The following is a 24193-nucleotide window of genomic DNA, read 5'->3' as shown; positions in this document are numbered from 1 at the left end:
GCTCTAGTGAGCTTTTCTGATCACTTTGTGTCCAGCGTTCGCCAGTCGGTCGGCCTGTCTTTAAACTTTCTACATTTTCGACTTCTTCTCCAGAACCACTGGGCCAATTTCATTCAAATTGAGCACAAAAGCCTCACTGGGATTCATGTTTGTTAATATGAAGGACCACACTTCTTTCAACACGAGATAATTAAGAATTATTGAAAATTTGTTGGTATTTTCAAAAATCTTCTCAAAATCCATAAGGCCGGAAAAGATGAAACTTGTGTGGAAGCATCATCAGGTAGTGTAGATTCAAGTTTGTTCATATTGTTATCATTGGGTAAGCTATGAAGAGGCCAAAATGGGGGGTTGTATTTTGCATAGGTTTAAATAAAAATATATCTTTGAAAATCATCTTTTCAAAAACCATTTGACAAGAAAAGCATCCTCAGGTAGTGTAGATTCAAGTTTGTTCAAATTGTTATCATAGGGTATAGCTATAAAATAGGGGCATAATGGGGAGTTGTATTTTTGCGTAGGTATAAATAAAGGAAAATCTTGAAAAGAAACCATTTGACAAGAAAAGCTGAAACTTGTTTGGAAGCATTCTAAGGAAGTGTAGATTCAAGTTTGTCAAAATCTTGATCCCTGGGGGGATCAGGATAAGTGGTTGAATTTCAAATGTATAGGAATAAACAAAGGAAAATTTAAACTTTGTTTGAATTCAAGTTAGTTTAAATCGTGATCCCAAGGATAGGGAAGGGCAGCAACAGGGAATTGAATTTTAACATAGGAAAAAACAGTGGAAAATCATCTTCTCAAAAACAAGTTAACCAGTTGGCCAGAAAGGCTTAAAGATGTGAGGAAGCAATCTCAGGTAGTTTAAGTAAGTTCAGATCTTGAATCCTGCATGGGGATAGGCCAGGGTGGAACACAAAAGGGGGGGGGGGGAGTAAATTTTTAGCTTAGCTGAGCTGAAAGCTCAAGTGTCGAGCTTTTTTGAAAAATTTTACTTTTGAAGCCCTCTATCTAAAAGAAGATTGGTGAATAACCCATACAAAAAAAAAGCACTAAAAAGTTATACCTATGAGCCCTTAAAAAAGTTACAAAAAAGTCATAACTAAGTTAGCACAATTTGGAACCATCTGATCAATTATGGTTCCAAATTAGCATCAAAAAGTTATACCTATATTGTAACTTTTTGCTTAAGTACAAAAAAGTCATAACTAGAGTGTAACTATTGACAATTTATTTTTTTCATAAAAATAAATAGGTATAAAAAAGTTATCAAAAAGTTATAATAAAGTTATCATTTAGGTACAAAAAAGTTACAAATTAAAGTTACAGAAAAGTTATCATTTAGGTACAAAAAAGTTATACATATAGGTATAGAAAAGTTATCATTTAGGTACAGAAAAGTTATAGATGTAGGTACAGAAAAGTTATACATATAGTTACAGAAAAGTTATCATTTAGGTACAGAAAAGTTATACGTATAGTTACAGAAAAGTTATCATTTAGGTACAGAAAAGTTATAGACGTAGGTACAGAAAAGTTATACATATAGTTACAGAAAAGTTATACATATAGTTACAGAAAAGTTATAGATGTAGGTACAGAAAAGTTATAGATGTAGGTACAGAAAAGTTATCATTTAGGTACAGAAAAGTTATAGATGTAGGTACAGAAAAGTTATACATATAGTTACAGAAAAGTTATCATTTAGGTACAGAAAAGTTATAGATGTAGGTACAGAAAAGTTATACATAAAGTTACAGAAAAGTTATACATAAAGTTACAGAAAAGTTATTGTTTAGGTACAGAAAAGTTATAGATGTAGGTACAAAAAAGTTATCATTTACTAGGTACAGAAAAGTTACACAGAAAAATTACAGATGTAGGCTAAAAATATCTATCTGTATCATAAACTTCAGATAAAAAAAAAACCCAGGTACATGTACAGGTGTTATACTGATGAAAAAAAAGTCCCTAATGTTGACATGAACTTTTCATCAAATTGTTTTTGCTCTTGAATAGGAATTTAAAATCATATCTGTTCATGTGAGCAGAAGAACACAAGTCAATGTTTATGTTAATCAATATGTTTACTGAATTATATTTACATCTAATGAGTATGCTTTCCTCCATTTCTTATGGAAACTTATAGTTAACGCCTTGTTTAACGATTGGTCGAAACCTATAATGACCTTAGAAAAATCATTGAAATAATCAGGATATCAATGCAGACTCACATTCCCATTGAAGACAATTTGGCTGTTTCTTTTAGCTAACGTACTGATGCACATTAAAAATAATATAGTAAATTTAACTTACTCTTTACAAACAATTTATTAATTTGTTAAAAGAAAGATGTAAATATAAACAATATAACTTTCTTTGACGATTCATGCAGGTAATGAAGGGAGCAATGATTGCAGAAAAAATTTACATAACTCGCTAATGCGGGTAATGTATTTTTTCTGCAATGTCGCTACATTCATATCCCGCATATGTCACCAAAAAAGCATTTTATTGTTTACATAATTATCTCAAATCATTACAGACCCTATATGCAAGTTTTTTAAATAAAGCAATAATCTAACATAAAAGCATTTGGGATTACATGTGTGTCTAATGTTCTTGCTAAATTTGAATAGAAAGTTTGAAAAACATTATTTTGTAAACCAAAATTTGACCAAAACCTTCATAATTAAAGCATGTTTTAGGTTAAATTCCTAACATATACTAGCATGATTTTGTTCCAAACATACTAGTATGATTTTTAACACAGTCCTGGTTCTAGATGATACAAATGACCTGCAGTAATTTATCAGCAAACAACTGGATCTGTTTCTTGAATCTGTTGAACTTCCTAAAATGTATAAAAATTAAAGAATGTTTCATTATGGCAATTTCTTACTACATGTACTTTCATTGTAACTGTTAAAATCCTTGACAACTGCCTTATACTTAAAACAGAAAATTATATAGCATACCAAGTTGAATATATATGTGACCAGCACCTGGCAGGTGAAAACTGGTTTCTGTTTACATGGCTGCATGTATTTCTATGGGAACGGTTGCTCTTGCATATGATCTCTTTCATAGTATTATCCTCGTCCTCCATTAATCTAAAAGAAGGCAATAATATTTAAAACATGATACTGTTTGACAATTTTCAATATATGTAGCATAAATTATTATTAAATATCAGTAAAACTTTTCAATTCTCTGTTGACCTAGTATCCCCCCCCCCTCTAAAAAAAAGTCAACATTGATACAGCATGCAGTTGCCATTATATTCTCAGATTTACAATAATTCATTTACTAAAAGATATACATAATATATGGTTAAAAATTTAAAATCTGTATATCTTTACTTGATAAACACACACACTTACTTTTTTCATCTTGTATTAATGATGTATCTTCAATCTGGTGTACAGTCTGCTAGCTGGACTTGGTTGGGATTTTTTCTGCAATACAATGATACTCTTTTTAAAAGAGTCGGCCATAATTTGATTACATATAGAATGTACATCACTAGATATACATAACTGCATAGACTTTGATATAGATGATAAAATCATGCATTTCTTATTAGAATTCTAGAAATATTCCAAATGTAATTCATTTCTAAGTGCAAAGCAATAATATAGAAATTGAGATAAGCAAACACAAATGAATTATTTAAAATGACTTGTTTGTACATCAGACTTACCCTGAATGGAAATGGTCATCCACAACTAAAGCCATATCATCCAGGTCTTAAGCATGTCTATCTTTATGAAACCACTGCTTGCAGTTTCATTACTACATACAACACTCTGTGATTCTGCATATTTCTTGAAAAAATCAGGAAAATCTTCACAACAACTCCTGTCTTCTTTGCCCATTTCAAAATTTGATGGCGGAATGGCAATTGTCCAATCAGAATTCACGAAAGTCAAAGTTTGAAATTTTGGCCAATCACGATACAGCCACGATTAATACCGGGATAAATCTTTAAAATTTATTTTGGTTAAAAAACAATATTATTTACTTAATATTATCTTAAGAATTCTGCATTTAATTGAAACAAATTTTAGTAATATTTTCTTTCCTTACAACCTGTTAGTTTATTAACCGATCATCAAAACTGGGCATTTCCGGTCTCAAGAGCCGCCATTTTGAATAATTTGAGGGAATTTTAAAAACTAAATCAATTTAAATACCAATGCATTTTTACAATTGATGAATATGTAAAACCAAAAATTATAACACCTTATTTAAATAAAACACCCTTATCAAAATGAAATCCATTGAAAATCCATTTTTCTACCATTTTTTTTCTGACCATTTTCCCCCCATTTCTTGAATTTACACCAGCAATGCTGTACAGAATCAATAGCATTTCTAACCATTTATTTTACCATTTTCATTTAAAACCATTGAAACACCATTTAAAACCCATTGAAACACCATTTTTCTGGGACAGTTAATATGCAAATTAACCATTTCCTAGCCATTTAAACATGAGAGAAAAAAATGAAAAGAAATGGTGTTTTAACAAATGCATTTAATATCCATTTTAAAACATTAAATTACACAATATAGAAATGATTCTTTATAAAAAGTTGGATCCTCCCAGGAAATGTTCAGAAACATGCTCAATACATACATTAAATCGTCTGTGCATTTAATCCCTTGCTCACTAAAAAGAGCTGTTGCCCTTTCTCCTATGAAAACACTTATTTCCAGTTTTGTTTTGAATGAGTTTAGTTTGGGACTTTGAGTTCAAGTTCTCCACATTCATTTTCGTTGTCCCTGCATGCTTGTACTCTGAATGAAATGAAAAATGTTACAATATTGATGTAATACAAATTTTCTTTAAGTGTATATTCTATGTTTGCATTTAACTCTAGCTCCTTAATAGAATGAATTTTCAATGATGGTGTTAATTCATTTGGTGCCTCAAAAATATTCATCAACTTATAACTATATGTCAGATGTCTGTAACAATTTGTAAAATAGAAAAAATATCATTTTAATATCCATGTATCAAGAAAAATTTTCAAGGAGGAAGGGGGATTGATTGATTATTATGTTGCCAGGGTAGTCCCAATGCAAATTAAAAAAAAGAAAAATAATAATGTTTTATACGCATTTAATAAATTTCAGTTTTGCCAAAGTTCACCCCCCCCCCCCCCCCCCGATCCGCGCAGGTATTTGATCTATATATCGGGACTTTTCGACCTGAGCCGGGATGGATCACTGCTTTGACTTGTTTACTTCCATAAGATTAGACCTACATAAATAAATCCTCCATCATTCAAAGTGTGATTTTAATAATTGATCTCGTTATAATGGTAATATGTTGTCATTCCGATGTTATAACTAAGGTAAACAGGAAATACGATATATGATGCGCGCGCATTAGAAAATTCAAAAATTTAGGGGGGAAGAGGTCATCTTGAAAATAATAAAAGGTTTCATTTTAAATTACATACTGAAATATTTCTAAAGAAACAATAAATATCTTAAACTTACTGCCAGATGGGAACACTTTAGCCTGCTCCAGATAATCCTGTAGGCTTATATGTCCACCATGTCATCGTCATATCAGAGTGGATGTCAGAAAAGAAACGGAATCATTATATCCTCTACTAAGAACACAATTCTCTGCCTTGGTCTGCCTGTGTCTGCACCAAAAAACACCAGAAAAATTGGATCTCCTCTTTGAAATAAATCGGCCATTATTGTTCCTTTGTCACTGTACAAGTGCTGCCACACAAGTAACAGACGTGGCTTCAGTGGAAAGTTTCAGAGATAACGCGACCCCCTGCCGGGATGACTGAACCAGAGAGGAAACTTAAATGACCAACACTACGTCATAATGACCTTTGAATGGCTTACATCTTGCACTCAGATTCTGGAAGCATACTGCCAGTATCATGATGTACGACTCCACCACACAAAATATGTCGACGTTATTAATTGAATGCATACTCAACTGGCAATTGATAAATATTGCTTTAATTGTATTTAATATATATGTATGTAATATATATATGCACAATAAACATGCTGAAGTTTTTTTTCTTCCGAATTTATAAGTTGTTTTATTGTTGTATGTTCCTTTAATTTCTTTCATTGCATGATCAAGGAAATACATGTAATAACAAGGAATTGATGGTTTGGGTATCAATTCTATGTATAGCTGTCAGTACGTATACAACACATACTAAACAGTAGATCAAGCTTCTTCAAATAACCATTTCAACGGGAAAAATGGTCTAGAAAAAAAATGGAAGGAAAATGGTGAACTTAGCAAAGGCAATTCAGTTTCAATGCCATTTTTTAAATAAATGATGAATCAATGGAAAGAAATGGCCATTTTAAAACATTTTTCTGTATGAATGGCTAATAAATGGTTTCAATAAATGGTTTGAGAAAGTTGACTCCAGAAAAAATGAAAATAAATGGTCAATAAATGGAAAATCAGAGAAAAATGGATGATAAATGGTAAATAAATGGAAAATTGACCATTTCTTTTGGCTAAGGGCATGTTTCCCAAAGTTTATAACACAGTCCTTATAGCTATGTGCTGTTATAAATTACGATGAGAGATAGGCTTGTACTGGGAAAACATACAGATGGAAAAAGCAGTACTGTTCTTTGTTAACAGCATGTTTATTAATGAAATATGTGAATAAATATGATGAACCCATCTCATAATAACAAACAATGCTACCACCCCTCCACAGCCCCCCCCCCCCCTTTCTTCGCATGCATTCGATGTCGTGGGAAAATTCTGAATCAATTTCTAGAAATCTACTCTATTCCTTTCTTCATGGGGTAGGCCATGAAAAGTTGGAAAAATTTTCAGTGATAATATAAAGTTGATGCTACCCCTTAGTATTTAACAGTGTTTAAACGAAATCGTAATATGTCTAATGATGTTCAAGAGACCGATAACAAAATAATGCTTGCAGGAGCAAATTAAAAAATGTCTGCTGGTCAAAACACACACATCAACTTTTTATCTTAAACAAACATCAGTGTCATCACAGCAGGACTAAGCATGACCTCTTTAGACACCCTTTACTGTTAACCTGGGATGTGTGTGCGTTCAGGCGGAAAGTGATTTCCTGTTTCTGCCTTATAAAAACAATAAAATTTTGGACAGGTGTTTGTGTTGCAATTGATGGACTGGATTCCCGTTATAATGGTTATGTCATTGTTTTCAAACAAATCTTAGTGATTTTACTACCCAGTGTGTGATCAACCTACATCTACCCCCCCCCTTCCCACTTATCGTGATTTTTATAAAAAACAAAGATATAACGATATTTTATATTAGTTTTTAGATTTATTGTGATAAAAGTCTACTTTAGACTTGAACCTCTTGGATAAGGTACTCTTAAATTTTTAGTGTAAAAATGACAAAGTCCAAACACATTCACAAATTGACTAAGTTCAATGTAGGTACATTTTAGTTATACTGAAAAGTTTCTAAGTTCAATGTAGGTACATTTCAGTTATACTGAACATTTTCTAAGTTCAATGTAGGTACATTTCAGTTATACTGAAAAGTTTCTAAGTTCAATGTAGGTACATTTTAGTTATACTGAAAAGTTTCTAAGTTCAATGTAGGTACATTTTAGTTATACTAAGAAATTTCTAAGTTCCATGTAGGTACATTTTAGTTATAGGGCAAAAAGTTTAAGTCCAATCTAGGTACAAAAAAGTTATAACTTTTATGTGCCTAAATCTTAGGTACATAAAAGTTACACTTTAGTTACAGAAAAGTTATGACTAAGTGTAACTTTTTTTTGTATGGGTAAGGCATGTAAAATGCCTATACATGGACTGATAAGATACTGAAAAATTAAAATATCAATAATTCTGATATTTTAAAAAAAGACATCATCCAAAACAATACATATTTAACATATCATCGATTTTTAACCTTTGAGTATGTTCAATATTTAGAATATGTTGACTCAAACAGGTCAAATTAAATGCGCCATAACTCGGAGGGATGAAAACTGATCCCCTTTTGCTTTGTAATTTTTAAGTATGTTTTCTCTACAGGTTTCATTGATATACTTCTCAAGAAATTCTTGATACAACAATATTGAGGAACAAGATACCTTTAAAGTTAAAACCAAATAATATAATAATGTTGAAACCTCAAATTTAATAAGTATTGTCATAATAGTCTATTCTATGTACCAAATAATGACAAGGGATAAGTTGTTTTGTTGAATGGAAATCAGTTGCTTAAGACAGACAGTCCTCATTTAAAATTTACTTAACGTTATGTCGCTGGACGTCAAGGCACAAAGGAAACTACCAGTACAAACACTATGGGTTTAACTCGGAAAAAGCCAATACAAACCCTGAAAATGCTTAATTATGCCAAAAATATGTCTAAAGAAGAAAAAAATCAGTTATGTTTGGTCAAACGATTACATCTGACATACAGACTTTTCCCTATAATTATCAAAGAGAAATACTGTAAAAAAAACCAAAAAACTATGAAGAACTAAAACTAGATATTCTTAAAAAAACGTGAGCAAAAAAGATATCAAGTGGTATTGTGCAGTTTTAACTGTGAGTGAAAGGTGCCAGAGACCATGTGTGATATAACTTTATGGGGGGGGGGGTCAAATTTTTACATAAGAATGTAATAGAGTAAATCTTTAAAAATCGTCTTCTCAGAAACTAATCAGCCAGGTTAGCTGAAACTTGTGTGGAAGCTTCCTCAGGTAGTGTAGATTCAAAGTTGTGAAAATCATGACCCCCAGGGTGGATGGGGCCACAATGGGAGGGTCGAAGTTTTACATTGGAATATGTAGAGTAAATCTTTAAAAATCTTCTTCTCAGAAACTAATCAGCTAGGAAAGCTGAAACTTGTGTGGAAGCATCCTCAGGTAGTGTAGATTCAAAGTTGTGAAAATCATGATCCCCAGGGGTAGGGTGGGGGCACAATGGGGAGTCAAAGTTTAACAAAGGAATATGATAGAGTAAGTCTTTAAAAGTCTTCTTCTCATAAACTAATCAGCCAGAAAAGCTGAAACTTGTGTTGAAGCATCATCAGGTAGTATAGATTCAAAATTGTAAAAATCATGATCCCCGGGGGTAGGGTGGGGCCACAATGGGGAGTCGAAGTTGTACATCGGAAAATGTAGAGTAAATCTTTAAAAATCTTTTTCTCAGAAACTCATGAGGCAGGAAAGCTTTGGGGGGGGGGGGGGGTGTTAAAGTTTTACATAGGAATATATAGAGTAAATCTTCAAAAATCTTCTTCTCAAAAACTAATCAGCCAGATGATTCTTTATAATTGTTAAGACTTTGGCCCCAGGACATTTCTTCGGCCTCACAAGAAGGTTCAGAGTTTGATGTAGCTTTATATCCCATATATAAACAATTGTTAAGGATCTTTTTGAGAACTGCAATACTCAACATGTGATATGACTATAAAATCATCCTATTAGAAAAGGGACTAATGATTATAAACATAAGATTATCCAATGGGAAAAGTGGATTTTATTTATACAGGATCTACATGTATTATTGTACATTGTCCAGATTGTTTGTATTATGACTCCATTTAGCTGATTTTATCATACCTATTGTTCCTGAGGTGAGCGATGTGGCCCATGGGCCTCTTGTTATATCGATAAGTTCTTTAAGCTCCTTTTCTAATTGCGTGTTCAGTTTGTACCTATTGTATTTATGTTTGATCCATCTATTTCACTCAGCTTTTTTCAATTTACTTAATCCTAATTTTACAGGATTTATTTATCATTTTACTTTGATTTATTGAGTATTCTTAAATTTTCTTTTTATATCCCAGTCTGTGTGAGAGTTGTTACTTGTATCAAAATCCGAATAAGTTATTTCATCCCATCTACAAACTGATTTTCTTTTAGAAGTGAGGTGTAAGCTCAATATACACTTTTAATAAGATAATTTAAGCAAAAGTATTTATGCATATATGTAATTGGGGAGATAAAATATCTGACAAAGCTATCAAATAAACTTCACAATTTATAACATGCTTGATTTTTCTTACAGGTCCATCACTCTGTTGTTCTTCTGGTCTTTTCTATTACATTTGCATTGTCATGTACTATGTTTGAACTGATCATCTTTGAAATACTTGGATTCCTTGAATCTAGGTAAGTTTTGTTTGTTTATGCTATTTAGGCTGTTTAAAATTAATTCTACGTTTAACATAACAGGAAAATTTAAAACCTACGAGGGAGGGAGGAAAAAAATAAACAAACAAAAATTTCAAACAAATGTGTATTTATTGAAAGCCACCCATTCAGTTACAAATACATCAACACTGTTATATAATACATATGGTAGGATTCAGTCCATGTTAATTCTTGCATTTTCCAAGCAAATACTTTGTGTAATTTGGGTTTATGTCCTTTCTGTGAGTACATCATGTATACTGGGCGAGAAGTGGAGTGACTTGCAAGCACATCAAGTAGTACATTCAATGGATTTTCATCACCACAAACGTAGCAAACCAAAGGAAAACTTTAAATTTCCTTTTTATGGAAAAAGTTGCTCAACACATGTGACTCACACATTATCTGCAATCAAAATAATGACATTATTTCATACATTTTCATAATGACACATTTTAAACTTAACATATCAGATCTATGTTGTAATTAAGATTCACTGTACATACGTCTAAGAACTCAAAACAAGGTTCTTAACATAAGTGTATTCCAGTTCTTCTTCTTTCCTATTATTATTCCTTATAAATATTAAAAAATGTTTTTTAAAAATGTAGATACATTTCAAATGTAAGGGATTTGCAGTCATTGTCATTTGAGAACTAAAATAAGTAAATTATGCTGACTTAATGCATAACATTGGGACTCAATCATATTTCTTCTTTGCATTTCACTTCAAGATATTACATCCATAACTATCATATTTAACATAAAATATTGTGTGTTTGAACACCAAAATCTCAGTATGATTTTAAAGGGTTCATTCACCTTTGAAATTGAACAAAAAATAAGTAGTAAGAAATTCATCAGATCATGAAGTTAAAATTGAAGTAAATGGGGAAAGGTAAAATTTTTAAGTCTTTTGAATAAACATATTTTCAGTACAGTGTTGGTAAGAAGCTTTTCCAAGCTGTAAAAATGCAAAATTTGTAACTTCACCGTACACATTTTGATTTTTTTTTTTATAAAGATGGGTAGTAATTTCAGTTGTTAATAGACTACTTTAAAAAATGTATACAACAAACCTAGTTTTTGGGCAAAAGTTGGTTCTGACAGCATGGTTCAGACTCTGTAACTTGACAAACGACATCATTCAATCTTGAAATAAGATTTTTACTGTGAATTTTGATCATGTGTTGATCCATTTTTGTTCATTTTGAATTTTTTTCTTTGAGAGGGGCGTAGACTCTCGTTTTCTTCGTATTATAAATAATGAATACCTCGATGCTGTTTGAGTGTTTCTGAGCATGTTTTTCTCTCGTACAGGATGTAAAAATCAGTTGCTAAATGAAAACTCAAACCGGAACAAATTTTACAAATCCGGATTTGTTTGTTTTTTCAAAACAACATTTCTGCTGAAACCTACGTGCGCGGGTTATGTTAAACAAAGAATTAATTTTGAACAGCCTTAGTAATAATAAACAGCAATGATTTAGAGCTGCCTAACACATTCAAATTAAAATTATTGATTTTATGTGCTCTTTCTGAAAATGTTTTGGTATGTTGTTAGGCCTTTTCGACTTTCGATCGAAAAGACCTATTGTTTTTGTCTTTTTTTATTATTATTTTTCGCGACAGTTTTTTGTCAACGATTTCTATAAAATTGGAAGGTATATAAATACAATTATGCAACGGTCTTACAGCAAGTATATCAATCTATGGAATGTAAGGTTTTGAACTTCCAGTTCTGGTACTTCCAGTTTATTATAAGGAAAATTGTAAAAATTGAATGAAACGCAATACTTTGTTTAGTTTTTGAATTAGAACTTTCAACTTATGGAATTAGATACATCTTGTCTTGTTGTACATATTTTTTATATTATTAATAGTTTAGGGATTAAACATCACCACCTTTTAAAAATTTAAAATTTAATTTAGAAAGAGCTTTCCTCAACGAATGTAGAGATTAAATACATAAAGCATATCAAATATTGTTTCTGAGAAATGGGTATTTAATTTTATATGATTTTTATAAATTTTATATGATTATTTTGAAAATATTCTTTAAGAAAGTAACAGTATATCTTCTTATAAGTCTGGAGTTATCTTTCTTTTGACATTACATTACTTTTAAATTCTTATATACAAAAAGGATGAGGAATTCGGAAAAAAAATATAGATTTGATTTTTCTTGACATTTTAAGACAAGAAATGAAAAAAGAGACGTCAAAAAAGCCCTTACTTTTTGTTAAAGACAAAAAAAGTTCTATTTGGTATTGTTATTAGCTCACAGAGACGAAGTAAGTGGAATTTATGCTATAATTTGGCATCAGCATCCGATATATATATATATATATTCAAACATATATATATATATATATATATATATATATATATATATATATATATATATATACACACACACAATTTGAAATCCACTGAAGAGCCGATCAGGCGAAAGCGCTCTGGATTAAATTTGAGATAATTGAAACTGTAAAAAAGAGTTGCATTTTTAAAAATCTTCTTCTCAAGAACAAGAGAGTGAAATTCAACATAATTCAGCATAAATCATCCTTATAGAAGGAAAACATAAATTGTAAAATTTAAGGGCTAATTCTGTCCCAAATTTGCGCAAATTAGGCCACATAAAATTAATTTTCAGATTATTATCCCCACCCGCTCCTCTGAAAATGGCCCGCCCTGATGCATTTTATTTTATTTTGACAAAAAGAAGTTGAAAATAATTTTGGGAAAAAGAATCGGGCTTGGTATACAAAAAATTCAAAACATTTTAATGGCTGTCTAAACATGTGGATTACCGTTTGGGTGATTCCAGTCATGATTGTTGTCATAAGGATACAAATGTCTTTGTGCATTAAAAGATAAGTTGAAATAAAATGAAATTAAAAGATTAAAATTGGGTTTCGTTACTCATATTTGCATTTACAATTACAATTTAAAACTAGATGCTGTCTTAAGACAGTAATACCCTCACCAAGTGTTTGCCCCTAAATAACACTGTTTTGTACCAGTTTAATTAAAAATGAAGGCCACATGCAAGCTCTGGTAATACAATTAAAAATTATAATTTTCATAACTGAAGGATGAGATCCCTTCCCAAATGATAATACACATGAGCAGCACTTTATGTGCAATTTGGGGTTGAACTGTTTGCAGTGAATTTTCAGTTAATCAATAATCTTAACATTTCATGTCATAGAAAGTATAATAAATTATGCCCCCTCCCTGTGGCGGTTGCGGGCTTAAGATTTGCTTCTGCGTGCCTACATGTACATCATCGTGGGCACAGATTTAGAGATGGGGTGGGAGTGAGGGGTCCAGACCCCCCCCCCCCCATGAAAATTCATTTATATCAATGGTAAAATTACCAAAAATACACCTTGGACCCCAATGCTCTTACAGACATGTAAACACTTTAACCCATTGCACTTCATTGCACACGAAACGCTGCACACTTTGCCCGAAACGCTAAATGATTTATACGAAACGCTGAACGGTTTACACGAAACGATTCTCGCACGAAACGATTTGCTCGCTTTTCACACGCTTTGGACACGCTTTTATCCTGATCGATTCGGGTCCTCTCGGATTTTTACCCTGACTCTGTTAGTAAGAATTAATTTTAAGAAAACACGAAATAATAGAAATACTGATATTAGAAACATATATGTACAGAAGTATTGAATTTATTAATTAAATTAATTTGGTACTTATATTTAAAGTAAAAAAATTTTTATTCACAGAATTCGCCAAAAATATTACTTCTATAAATATATTTATTGCTCAAAAGAAATATCCATGATTCTTATTAGTGCCGTAAATAATAAAAATTCCAGAGAAAAAAGTTACCGTAACACAATATTCAATACCAAAAATAAAATCCGTATGATTACAAACTGAAATCCCTATTTTTAATCGGGATTCAGAAGAATTTACTTCCCGCATTTCATAGAATTGAACAGTATATTTTCTTTCTATGTTTACATTTAATTTTGTTCAAATTAATGTTAAATAATCTATCATTGAAATTGTGTGCATCATCAAATACTGATTCCGACTACCTTGAAGTCAGTAAATTTCTATTGGCTATTGACAAAAAAAGAGACGCCAGACCATCCAATGAAAACGAATACACAGAGTTTGATTGACAGGTTCAGCCAGGTGCAGGTCTTACCCGATGTCCGAGGTTATGTGTACTGGTTGTACACAGCCAAATAGTCTCAGTCTTCTTTCAATACGCGTACTTTTCTTTTGTTTATTAAAAATTAATTCAATTTTTTCACGAGAATATCTCAAAGTAGTTTTGCCAATCACAAACAGTTTAAAGTACTGTTTAACACGAGCGCTTATTTGAAACAATTAAATTGTCAGAGAGTTCCGAATGAAATCTGATGAACGTTTCACACGGTTCTCGCACGCTTTGCCCAAAATGATTTACACGCTGTGCCCGAAACGCTGCACGCTTTGCCCGAAACGCTAAATGGTTTACACGAAACGCTTCACGATTCACACGAAACGCTAAACGGTTTACACAATATGTTTCTCGCACGAAAGGTGTAGTAGTACGTTTCAGGGTCTGTACATGTATGTGTTTTCCATATGCAGAAAAGGATTAGTTAACATGCATAAACATTTCTTTTGTGATGATCAGCTAAAGGAATTTATTATTGTGCTTTAATTGGATTATCATTATGATGTTGACCAATATAGGTAAGCATAATACATGTAGTATAACACAATATAATGAGACGCCAGCATACATAAGTTTTACTTTCACTTTCTAAATAAGCGATCTCCATTTGACAGCTTACTGTATCATTATCTTTTAATATTTAAAAAAGCTTATCATTGTTACCTATCCTATCGCATTTGTAAAGTTTCTGTCATTTTAATTGCAAAAGTTATTTTTTCATTTGTCAGACTAATCACTTACACTATTGAGTTGACCCCATATTGACCCTGTTTAAACAATTTTGTATTAAGGTGTAATATCCCTCTGCTATTGATTTTGCCATATATATTTTAAAAAATTTCATATTGATTTTCATCAAAGTCAATATCAATCGATTCATATGAAACAAAGTTGAAGTGATGAAGTGCTGCTAGATTTTTCAAAAATTGATAATGTGTCTAATCATGATATGAAGAAAACTAAACATAGTGATTAGAAAAAGCTAAATTTTACCATTGCAGCATAAAATTAAAAACATAAAATGTATATGAAAATAATATATAGTTATACATGTATACATTTTCAATTCATATTACAAAACATATTGAAGCGCTGCATTTTAGTTCAGAATAGCACTTTATTGTATAGGTTTGCAACAAAAATTGCTTCAATCATGCTTTCTTTATCATAGACTATTGCAGGCTTTACATACATGTTTTACATACAGTGTATGGTAAATTGCCACAGTTTCTAAATTTTCAGAAAAGGTTTTCTGTTTTTAAATTTGGATAAGATAATAGTAAATGGATCCATATATTTAAGAAATCCTAAAAGTGTTAACCAGAGCATTCTTTTCATCCAGCCTTCGGCATATCGGAGTATCAAGTAGCATTATTTCCTGGCTATTATGCTCGGGATCGCCCTTCAAAAAAAAGCTAAAAACCTACCTGGAAGTGACGTCACATACCGTATAAATAGTGCTTCCATTGTGATAAACACTCATATTTTTTCTGGCGACATCGGGACATGAGCCCTTGTCGGTTATATGGTTATTGCGGTGTTAATAAATTTTCTAAGACGTGGTCTTAGTTGCAAGGTTTGTAAAGCCTTTGAAAACGAATTAAATCTACCAATGACGAAGTCTTGGTTTGAAAGGATTGATAATCCGTGCATTTCGTTTTACACATGGTTCATGTGGTTTTACAACTCAAGTTGTAATATGTTTTACGGTGTGACCGTTGGGGCGAGCGCAGAAAAAACTACACATCTCTCATCATTGTTAAACTGCAACCCATGGACTTGGCCCAACCAGGAAACTTTGGCTTTAAATACAAAGCTGTTTGAGGGTTTTTTTTAACGTAAATACAATCATGATTTAACATTCTTTTAAATTTTGAAAATGATCATATTAAAGTCAGTAAACAATAAATTGTGTGTCTGTGTTATTTCTCATTTTGTTCTTTGTTGTTATCTGTGTTTTAATTATTTTCCTCTGACACATCAATTCTGTTTTTTAATTTTTTTAAATCTGTGTACGCTATATCTGTGTTTTAGACATGTGCCCTCTCATTTTTTTAGTGCGTGATATCCAATATTATATTATTTAAAGGTTTGGCAACATATGCAGCTAACAAATACATATAGATATTTTAACTGTTTATTTCTGTTTTATTTATTTATTACAAAATGACGTGGCTGCTGCACGTAGTTTAATAATAATCAAACTTTTTTAAATACATTTTTGTCACCTACCCAACGTAACATTAGATCAATATGACAGTAAATTAAGCATGGAATTCGCATGTATATTTAGTAAGCAAAAAAAAAAAGTCAGAACAAAACTAATCAGCCGAAGAGTTGCCTTTAGCATTGAGTAGACTTAGTTACTACAAGTTACACCCAGCACAGATGCTTGATCCACCTCTAAATGTATTGTGCGAGATCACTGTGACGTCATACTTAACTTGCACTCGTAAATTGTCGGATAAATTCGGGGAAGGAAATGACGTCATACGTCAGCAAAAATTGATAGGTACAATTTTTTTCGTAAGCATCTATGTGTTGTTTACTTTAGTGGTTTTAAAGGATTTTTATTGTTAAATGAAATAGATGTATTCGATTTAGAGGTAAGAATTTTCCTTAGAAACGCGTCCTATGTACCGCAAAGGATCATTGGGATAGTAGAACTTTTTCACGTGGCCTCATAAAAATTTCTTTGAACAATGTGCAGATTTCAACTCGAATTTCCTCCGTTCGTACACGTTGTCTATGGAGCTCGCTACGCGAGCGGCGCTTCGCGCCGCCTCGCTGCGCTCGCTACTATACACGTTGTGTATTTGTTGAATGCACGATAAGAACACGCTGTGTTCAGAATTTTGTCGTGAATATATTTTACCGCAAGTTTTACAGTACACGTTGTGTATTGGTTGATAGTAAGTTTATAAAACACGTTGTGTTCAGAACTTGCCTATATAAAAGATTTTACACCGCAAGTTGAATAATATACACGCTGTGTATATATTAAATAGTACAGTACAATTAGAACACGCTGTGTTCAGATTTTTCTTATGGTTTTATTGATCTCAATATCAGGGATATAAATGAGACAAGAGATGGAATTTCTCTTAACTGCTGACTGATACTGGAGATAATTGGTTTACGACACACAATTTACAAAATGTAATGCTCATAGTAAAATGACCAAAGGTCTGAAGTTTGAACAAAATAATATTCAGGTTAATAATACAACTGTACTAAATCATGTAGGTGAAAGATGTCAATTTAGAACATCGGAACAGGCTGATACAATACATTACATGAAATTAATGTTGGTTTATTGATCATGATAAAAAAGAAGTATTTAAGGCATCAGTTTGCACATGGTTGAAATAAGTACAGCTGATGATATCAGTAATATTATTTGGTGTCATTGAAGACCAAACAAGAAATTTCACTAATGAACAGGAATTTATTTTGCTTCTCAGAGCAATACATTGGCTGTGAAATGTTTTAATTCTGGGATGAGAAGCTTAGGTATACGTATGTTTTTTATAACACATAATATATGGTGTTTTCAAGTTATTGTCACAGAAAAGATGATTGTCTACATTACATTTATTTATATTACATTGTACAGTCGAAGTTGTGCATGTTGTGAAGTTTGGAAGAAAGAAGCTTAAAATCTTGGAGAGTCATGAATTTTTTGAAAGACGAACTGATTCATAAAATATTAGAGAATTAAATTGATCACTGTTTGTTATGGGTGCAAAAGACAATCCATGCAGTGTTTTGAATTGTATCAATTGTTTGTGCAGTTTTATTCAGATATAAAGTTTGAGTTAAGAGTTATAAAGTTTAACTGAAGTGACAGTGAATGTTGAAAACAGGAGTACCAGTATCGATTAAAAAATTTGAATGAAAGCCATATATATATGTCTAAGTTAGTAATAGAGAGAAATCAAACAAACATTAGGATACTTGACTTGAAAAGTACTTTTAAAATAAGTACATGTACCAGTAATTAATGTACATGTATTCAGTCAAATAATTAATATGGTTTTACTACATGTATTTAATTGTTTTTTGCATCCATAAGTATTACAAAAGTCATAAACCTGCACATCATTATATGATTCATGGGGATGATTTGAGGAACAAAGAACCAAACATTTATTGACTTAGATGATTTGATTTCAGACACCATACATGAATTTCTTTTAAGGTAGCTCCATACTCGTAAAATTCTCTGAGGAAAGTTGAAAAACCGAACTGATTTCGACTTAATAGACTTAAATGTCATCAATTGTTAGAAAAAATATACATGTCATCACACTTTTTGAGATGCCAGATAAACATAAACTAAAGCATATTTTAGCATTAGAAAATGTATTTTTTTTCTGTTAAAAGTAAAATCTTGTAGGCAGAAATTTGTTTTTCTTGTTTAATTTTAAAGTCAACTTTATCAGAAAACTAGAATTACAAAAATATTTTAAAACTAATCGTTGGAATAAGAAAAACTATGGCATTTAGACATACAACTGAGAGAAAAGTCAGAAAAAGAGTTATTTCCCCTTTGTATAGATAAAATATATAAAAATTTGGAAATTTCGTATAAAATTAAGTGCGAAAATATCTTTAACCTACCAATAATTCTAATTACACCCATGTGATTATATTCACATAAAATAAATAAAACTATCTTGCACAATTTTTAAAGAATTCAAAGTTTTACAAAAAAGTGTGACGTCACAGAACACTGGATCTACTTTAAGCTAATTTAAATGAAGACTTCATGGAAACTAAGGCTTGATAAGTATTGTTATGACACTTATGATATAAAGAAATGAAGTTGTATGATACATTGCTGAAATCCTGAGATATAATACCAAAGGAAAAGGTTCAGAGTGAAAGAGGATCAATGTGGTCAGAATGAAAATCCAGAAATAATACAATGTTCACTAAAACCCTATTTGTTATAAAAATAAACATTAAAACTTATTACCAAAGTATGGTACATGCTCAATTAGATTGAAATGAAAGAGTACAGTATATATTAAAGAAAGAGACTATATGTGACCATCTTTTATTTCTATCTTAAGAATTTGGTGAATTAAACTTTAACCATATATATGTCAAGCAATTTTATACCAAGACAAATTGTCAATGGAGATCAGTTGTTTTACAACCTTCCTCTTTAAGGAAAAATCCAGTGATAAGGATTAATTATAAATGTAAAAATACATTTGTAATAGAATATTGCAATGGAAGAGATATAATTGAATGGTATATTGGCAATATACAGTTATAAGTTATTGAATAGAGTATTGAATATACGATATGAAACATGAGATTATATGTTTGATTATATATTTAGAGACACTGAAATTTGATTTTTTGAGATTCTCTTTATACAAGATGGGTTACATGAGTAACTCTAATTTGGAATTACGATACACTAGCTAGCACCATGTTTACAATGTTCATATTGAGAAAAAGCAAAGAACAAACTGATTTTCATACATTTATTATATACTTACCATATATGTATTAGTTGATGCATTGGAATGGTTTCCAGTATATGTGAATAATTATTGATTATCTCTTCAGAACTTATCATCAGAACTGAAGTCTTCATGAAAAGACAAATGTTGCATGTATTTACTTGCTAATGGTGTTTAGTATATATGATACTACAAATTTAAAACAGATTTTAGAACGTTTCTGGTACATATTATTCAGAATTTGAATCAGAATAGATTAGAAAATATTAACTTTACAGATATATGTGTTAAGACATTGTGTGAACACAAGGCTATGTAGTAGCTGCAACAGAAAATTAAAATGATGGGAAAAACTTTTAAATATTAAAGATTATTGAATTTCTTTTGCAAAAGATTGAGAAAGTTCTTTTTCTGTATTTTCTAATTGTGTCATATTGATTGAATATATGAATTAACAGGATTGATACTTTCGCTTACTTCATTTAATATGAAATTTGATTATAATAAGTTATTTCAAGATAGTGATTGTGTTTAATCATATCACTCGATCAAAGGACAAAGATATTTATATAGTACAATATTTACTATTGAAGAAATGTTTACTCATATTTAGCTGCTGGCATATATGTAAATAATGTTACCATAGATATAACATATCTGATCATTCATAAATTCCAAGAACGATTACAGGGAACACATTTGTTCCTGTTTTATTTGTTGTCTCTTTGCCAGTGGGTGTATTAATGAAGACTACCGGTAGGCGAATTACGATGCCCTACATTGTCTCTCTATAAACAATTAAAGCTTTGTCTGGGCAAGTTTTAATTGGGACAAAAATGTTTACAATCTAAGAAAATAACATGGGGCAAAAATAGTCCTGTTTACAGTTCCCAATTGTTGGTCTTATTGTGATTAGTACATGAATATAGATATATTGAAGACCAAAAAATGACATTACAAAGAACTTAATATTAGATTTCATGTCTTGTCATAAATTGTTAATACACAAAAAATTAATGTCATACAATGTTCACACTTTATAGGGAAAAGTTATATATACTCCATGAATATACATGTATATATGTAAATAATAGATTGTTTATAATGATACATATATTAGATTTATGGAAAATCAAATATGAATTCCATATTCTTTAAGAGAAAACAGTACCTAGCTAGAGGTTAAAATCTTAACATAGGTCATTTATATTAACCTATTTCATATTGAAGATATAATTATAAAATTTAGAAAAGATTGCAAGTTTTGAAATTAGTTTTCTTAAAACTAATTAATTCATGCAGAGTTTGGTTGTACAGTGTATTAATATATCAAAATGGATGTGTTATGAAAGATTAGCATTTTGATTTTTGTATAAATACCACATACCAGGAAAGTCATAGATATTGATTTAAGAATTTTCAAAGGAAGGAACGTTGATGTTCAAAGACATCAGACAAATTATACCTGACATCCTTCTGTACACAAGTGAATACTATTGCTTTTACTGATAATATCTAAGTTTCAAAGAAAACTTAACTGATCCTAATATATAGCTATATGAGCTAGACAAAATAGGACATACATGTATATATAAATATGATTTTAGTTTATAAAAGAATGATTGACATATACGTAATTAATGAAGAGTATATTTTTTTCTGAATAGAGGGTCATTGTACCTTAGTTATGTTGCAAAACTTAATCATGCATGAATATAATACTGGTACTTTATATTCAAGGAAGAAAACATTTGTTTTCTACATTACATTGGAAGCTAGAAGATCATACATTTAATTACATTATAGCTGTATTATATGTTTATTATAATGTACCCTATATATCAGACAGTAAAATCTGACATTTCAATGAATGCAATTCATTCCTCTTTCTATTAACATCTTACAGACAGAAAATTAGATAGTTTGGATTTTACAACAATGTATTTTATTACGGTATATCACAGAGAAATGAGGCAGAATGGTTTTAAAACATTATTTTCTGAGAAAACGTTAATCATGCAGCCACAATATGGACAATTATTATAGAAATTGGTGGGGGAAAATAAAGGGTACATTTGATGTGTTTTGTGGCTAAGATGATAAAGCAATTTTGTGTTTCCACATGATGAAACCAAAGTTGATTTATTAAAACGGTCTATGTTTATTTAAATCATTGATTGAGAATCTTCTCTACTTGGAAGGATTTTTATTTATTGTCAAATACTTTGAAAATGCTACTTGATACTCCGATATGCCGAAGGCTGGATGAAAAGAATGTCCCCCTCATCCAAGCATTCCCCCGGATGTGATGGATGAGGGGCATTCTTGGAAGACAGCCTGAGGCTGAGGAGTATCAAGGTTCCCTCCCTGTATGGGTTTTGAGAATTGTTTATCCCACCTCAAATAAAAATACATATTTGACAATAAATCTGCTTTAAAATTATGAGTGTTTATCACAATGGAAGCACTATTTATACGGTATGTGACGTCACTTCCAGGTAGGTTTTTAGCTTTTTTGGAAGGGCGATCCCGAGCATAATAGCCAGGAAATAATGCTACTTGATACTCCTCAGCCTCAGGCTGTCTTCCAAGAATGCCCCTCATCAAACACATCCGGGGGAATGCTTGGATGTGGGGGACATTTTGTTATAACATAAAAAGGAGATCTAGTGAATAATCTTCCAGTAATTGGTATGACCTCAATATAGGGATATATTGTCTTGAATCAAATGAGATATTGTTTTTTTTTCAATTTTGTTTTCACATATCTGCTCACTCAGAATAAAAAAGCCTTATTCAATTTTAAACATTTGAAATGTAATAAGTTAAAAACTATTATAACTAGAATTTGTAATTGTCTTGGTCACATTTTCCCCAATTATAAGGGATAGAGGGGAGGAATAGTCATGTAGATATTGCCTTATAAATACTTTATCATTACGATATGTTTCTTGTAATATTTTGTAAAAGTTTTCTTTACTTTTTTGCCCCCTGCTTCAAAAGAACCCTGGGGTTCAGCTGGTTCTGTTCAAATTTTTTGTTGTTGCTATATTTTAATTTAAATAAGTGTGTCGTCTTCCAACATAATTTGGGACCCAGCACCACCTCCATTGTTGTTACATGCCTTAATGATTGTGAGTTAACAGAAACAAAATGATATTAGTTTCTACAGAAGTTATCTTTCTTATCAGAGGGACATTACACCTTAAATTTGTGTATTACATGCAAGTAAGTGTAAAGACATCATTTTTATATGATTTATAATAGGAAGGAAGGAGTATTTCCTTTTAATGTACACGTATTATAATGCGTCAAATACAATGTAGGCCATGACCTTATGGGACTGTTCTGACCCCATGAAACAGGAAAATACAAAATAATTTCCAATATGTCATTATGATGCATCAAAAGGTGTAAAGTACATGTACATGACCCCCAGGTGTTGTCTTTAACCCCCACCCCCCCCCCCCCCCCCTTTTATGAAATAGGAAATGATGATACACTGTATATTTTGTTAACTTCTGAGATCCTCATCCCTATACCATATAAATTATTCTTGCTCTTTGTGTCATTGCGCATCAAATTGTATATAGGTTATGCCCCCTTGGAGACACCCTGACATTCTAGAACTAGAAATAATGAAGTATTTTATCTTATTCAAATGTAGTGTTTGATCCATATGGGTAATTCCTAGCCTAATGATGACACTGTTTAGTTTAGGAGACTTTACAATTGCCCTAAATAGGCGAGTACAAATGCATATAATGTTTTGTTTATAAATCTTAAAAAATGAATTAAGCAATTTCCAAAATGTTAATGTGCATTAGGAGAGAAAAAGCAATCAAGAAATGATTTAAAATCTGCTACTGTACACATGTAAGAATGTAAGAAGACTGAATATTTAGAACCAGGTTTGATGGGGGGGGGGGGTGGGGGGGGGGGGAGGGTGGATGTGGAGTATAAACATTTATAATTTGAATCAATTATGCAAGGTGTAATGTAATTTTTTTTTTAAAGAATAACATTTTTTACCAGTTTATTAAACTTTTTAGACCCCAAATTATATTTTGTTTTAATAGATCATTCGACAATTAAGGGGGGGGGGGGGCAGTTTATAATTGAGTTTGATTGGGGGTAGGGATTCCAAGTCATATATTTGACAATTTTTAATGTCATAAACATGAATAGTATAGAACAAAACACAAACTAATACATGTATATATACATAGGAAGTACAAGTCAACCAATTAAACAAAGGAATATACAGTTGTTAGAGGGTGGGAAATCATTATTACACAGTCTCAATCCTATCAGATTAACCGAAAATTACATTT

The 24193-nt window shown here is 31.2% G+C and overlaps 1 protein-coding gene and 2 long non-coding RNA genes across 9 annotated transcripts in view; 1 reads left to right on the top strand and 2 right to left on the bottom strand.

The window, feature by feature from the left end:
* Nucleotides 1-24193, top strand: part of LOC105341203 (Golgi pH regulator) — a 221285-nt gene that overhangs the window by 13793 nt on the left and 183299 nt on the right. For all 7 annotated transcript variants that reach the window (XR_004596369.2, XM_034447653.2, XM_034447652.2 and 4 more), the window contains one exon: nt 10048-10151. Coding sequence is in view for 6 of the 7 variants with exons in the window: in XM_034447653.2 (XP_034303544.1) it covers nt 10048-10151 (104 nt within the window). In the remaining variant the exon portion in view is untranslated. The remainder of the gene's footprint in view (nt 1-10047; nt 10152-24193) is intronic.
* LOC136272967 (uncharacterized) lies at nt 2345-4261 on the bottom strand. Its single transcript, XR_010711063.1, has 4 exons — nt 3704-4261; nt 3384-3458; nt 2979-3113; nt 2345-2854 (listed from the first exon to the last, which is right to left on the bottom strand). It is a non-coding gene; the product is annotated as an uncharacterized lncRNA (long non-coding RNA).
* LOC117682537 (uncharacterized) lies at nt 4523-6531 on the bottom strand. Its single transcript, XR_004596873.2, has 2 exons — nt 5512-6531; nt 4523-4803 (listed from the first exon to the last, which is right to left on the bottom strand). It is a non-coding gene; the product is annotated as an uncharacterized lncRNA (long non-coding RNA).

The sequence above is a fragment of the Magallana gigas genome, chromosome 2, assembly GCF_963853765.1.
Source record: "Magallana gigas chromosome 2, xbMagGiga1.1, whole genome shotgun sequence".
In the NCBI taxonomy this organism is placed as follows: Eukaryota; Metazoa; Mollusca; class Bivalvia; order Ostreida; family Ostreidae; genus Magallana; species Magallana gigas.
Note: the sequence above shows the minus strand (reverse complement) of the source record. Positions and strands in the feature narration are given on the sequence as shown.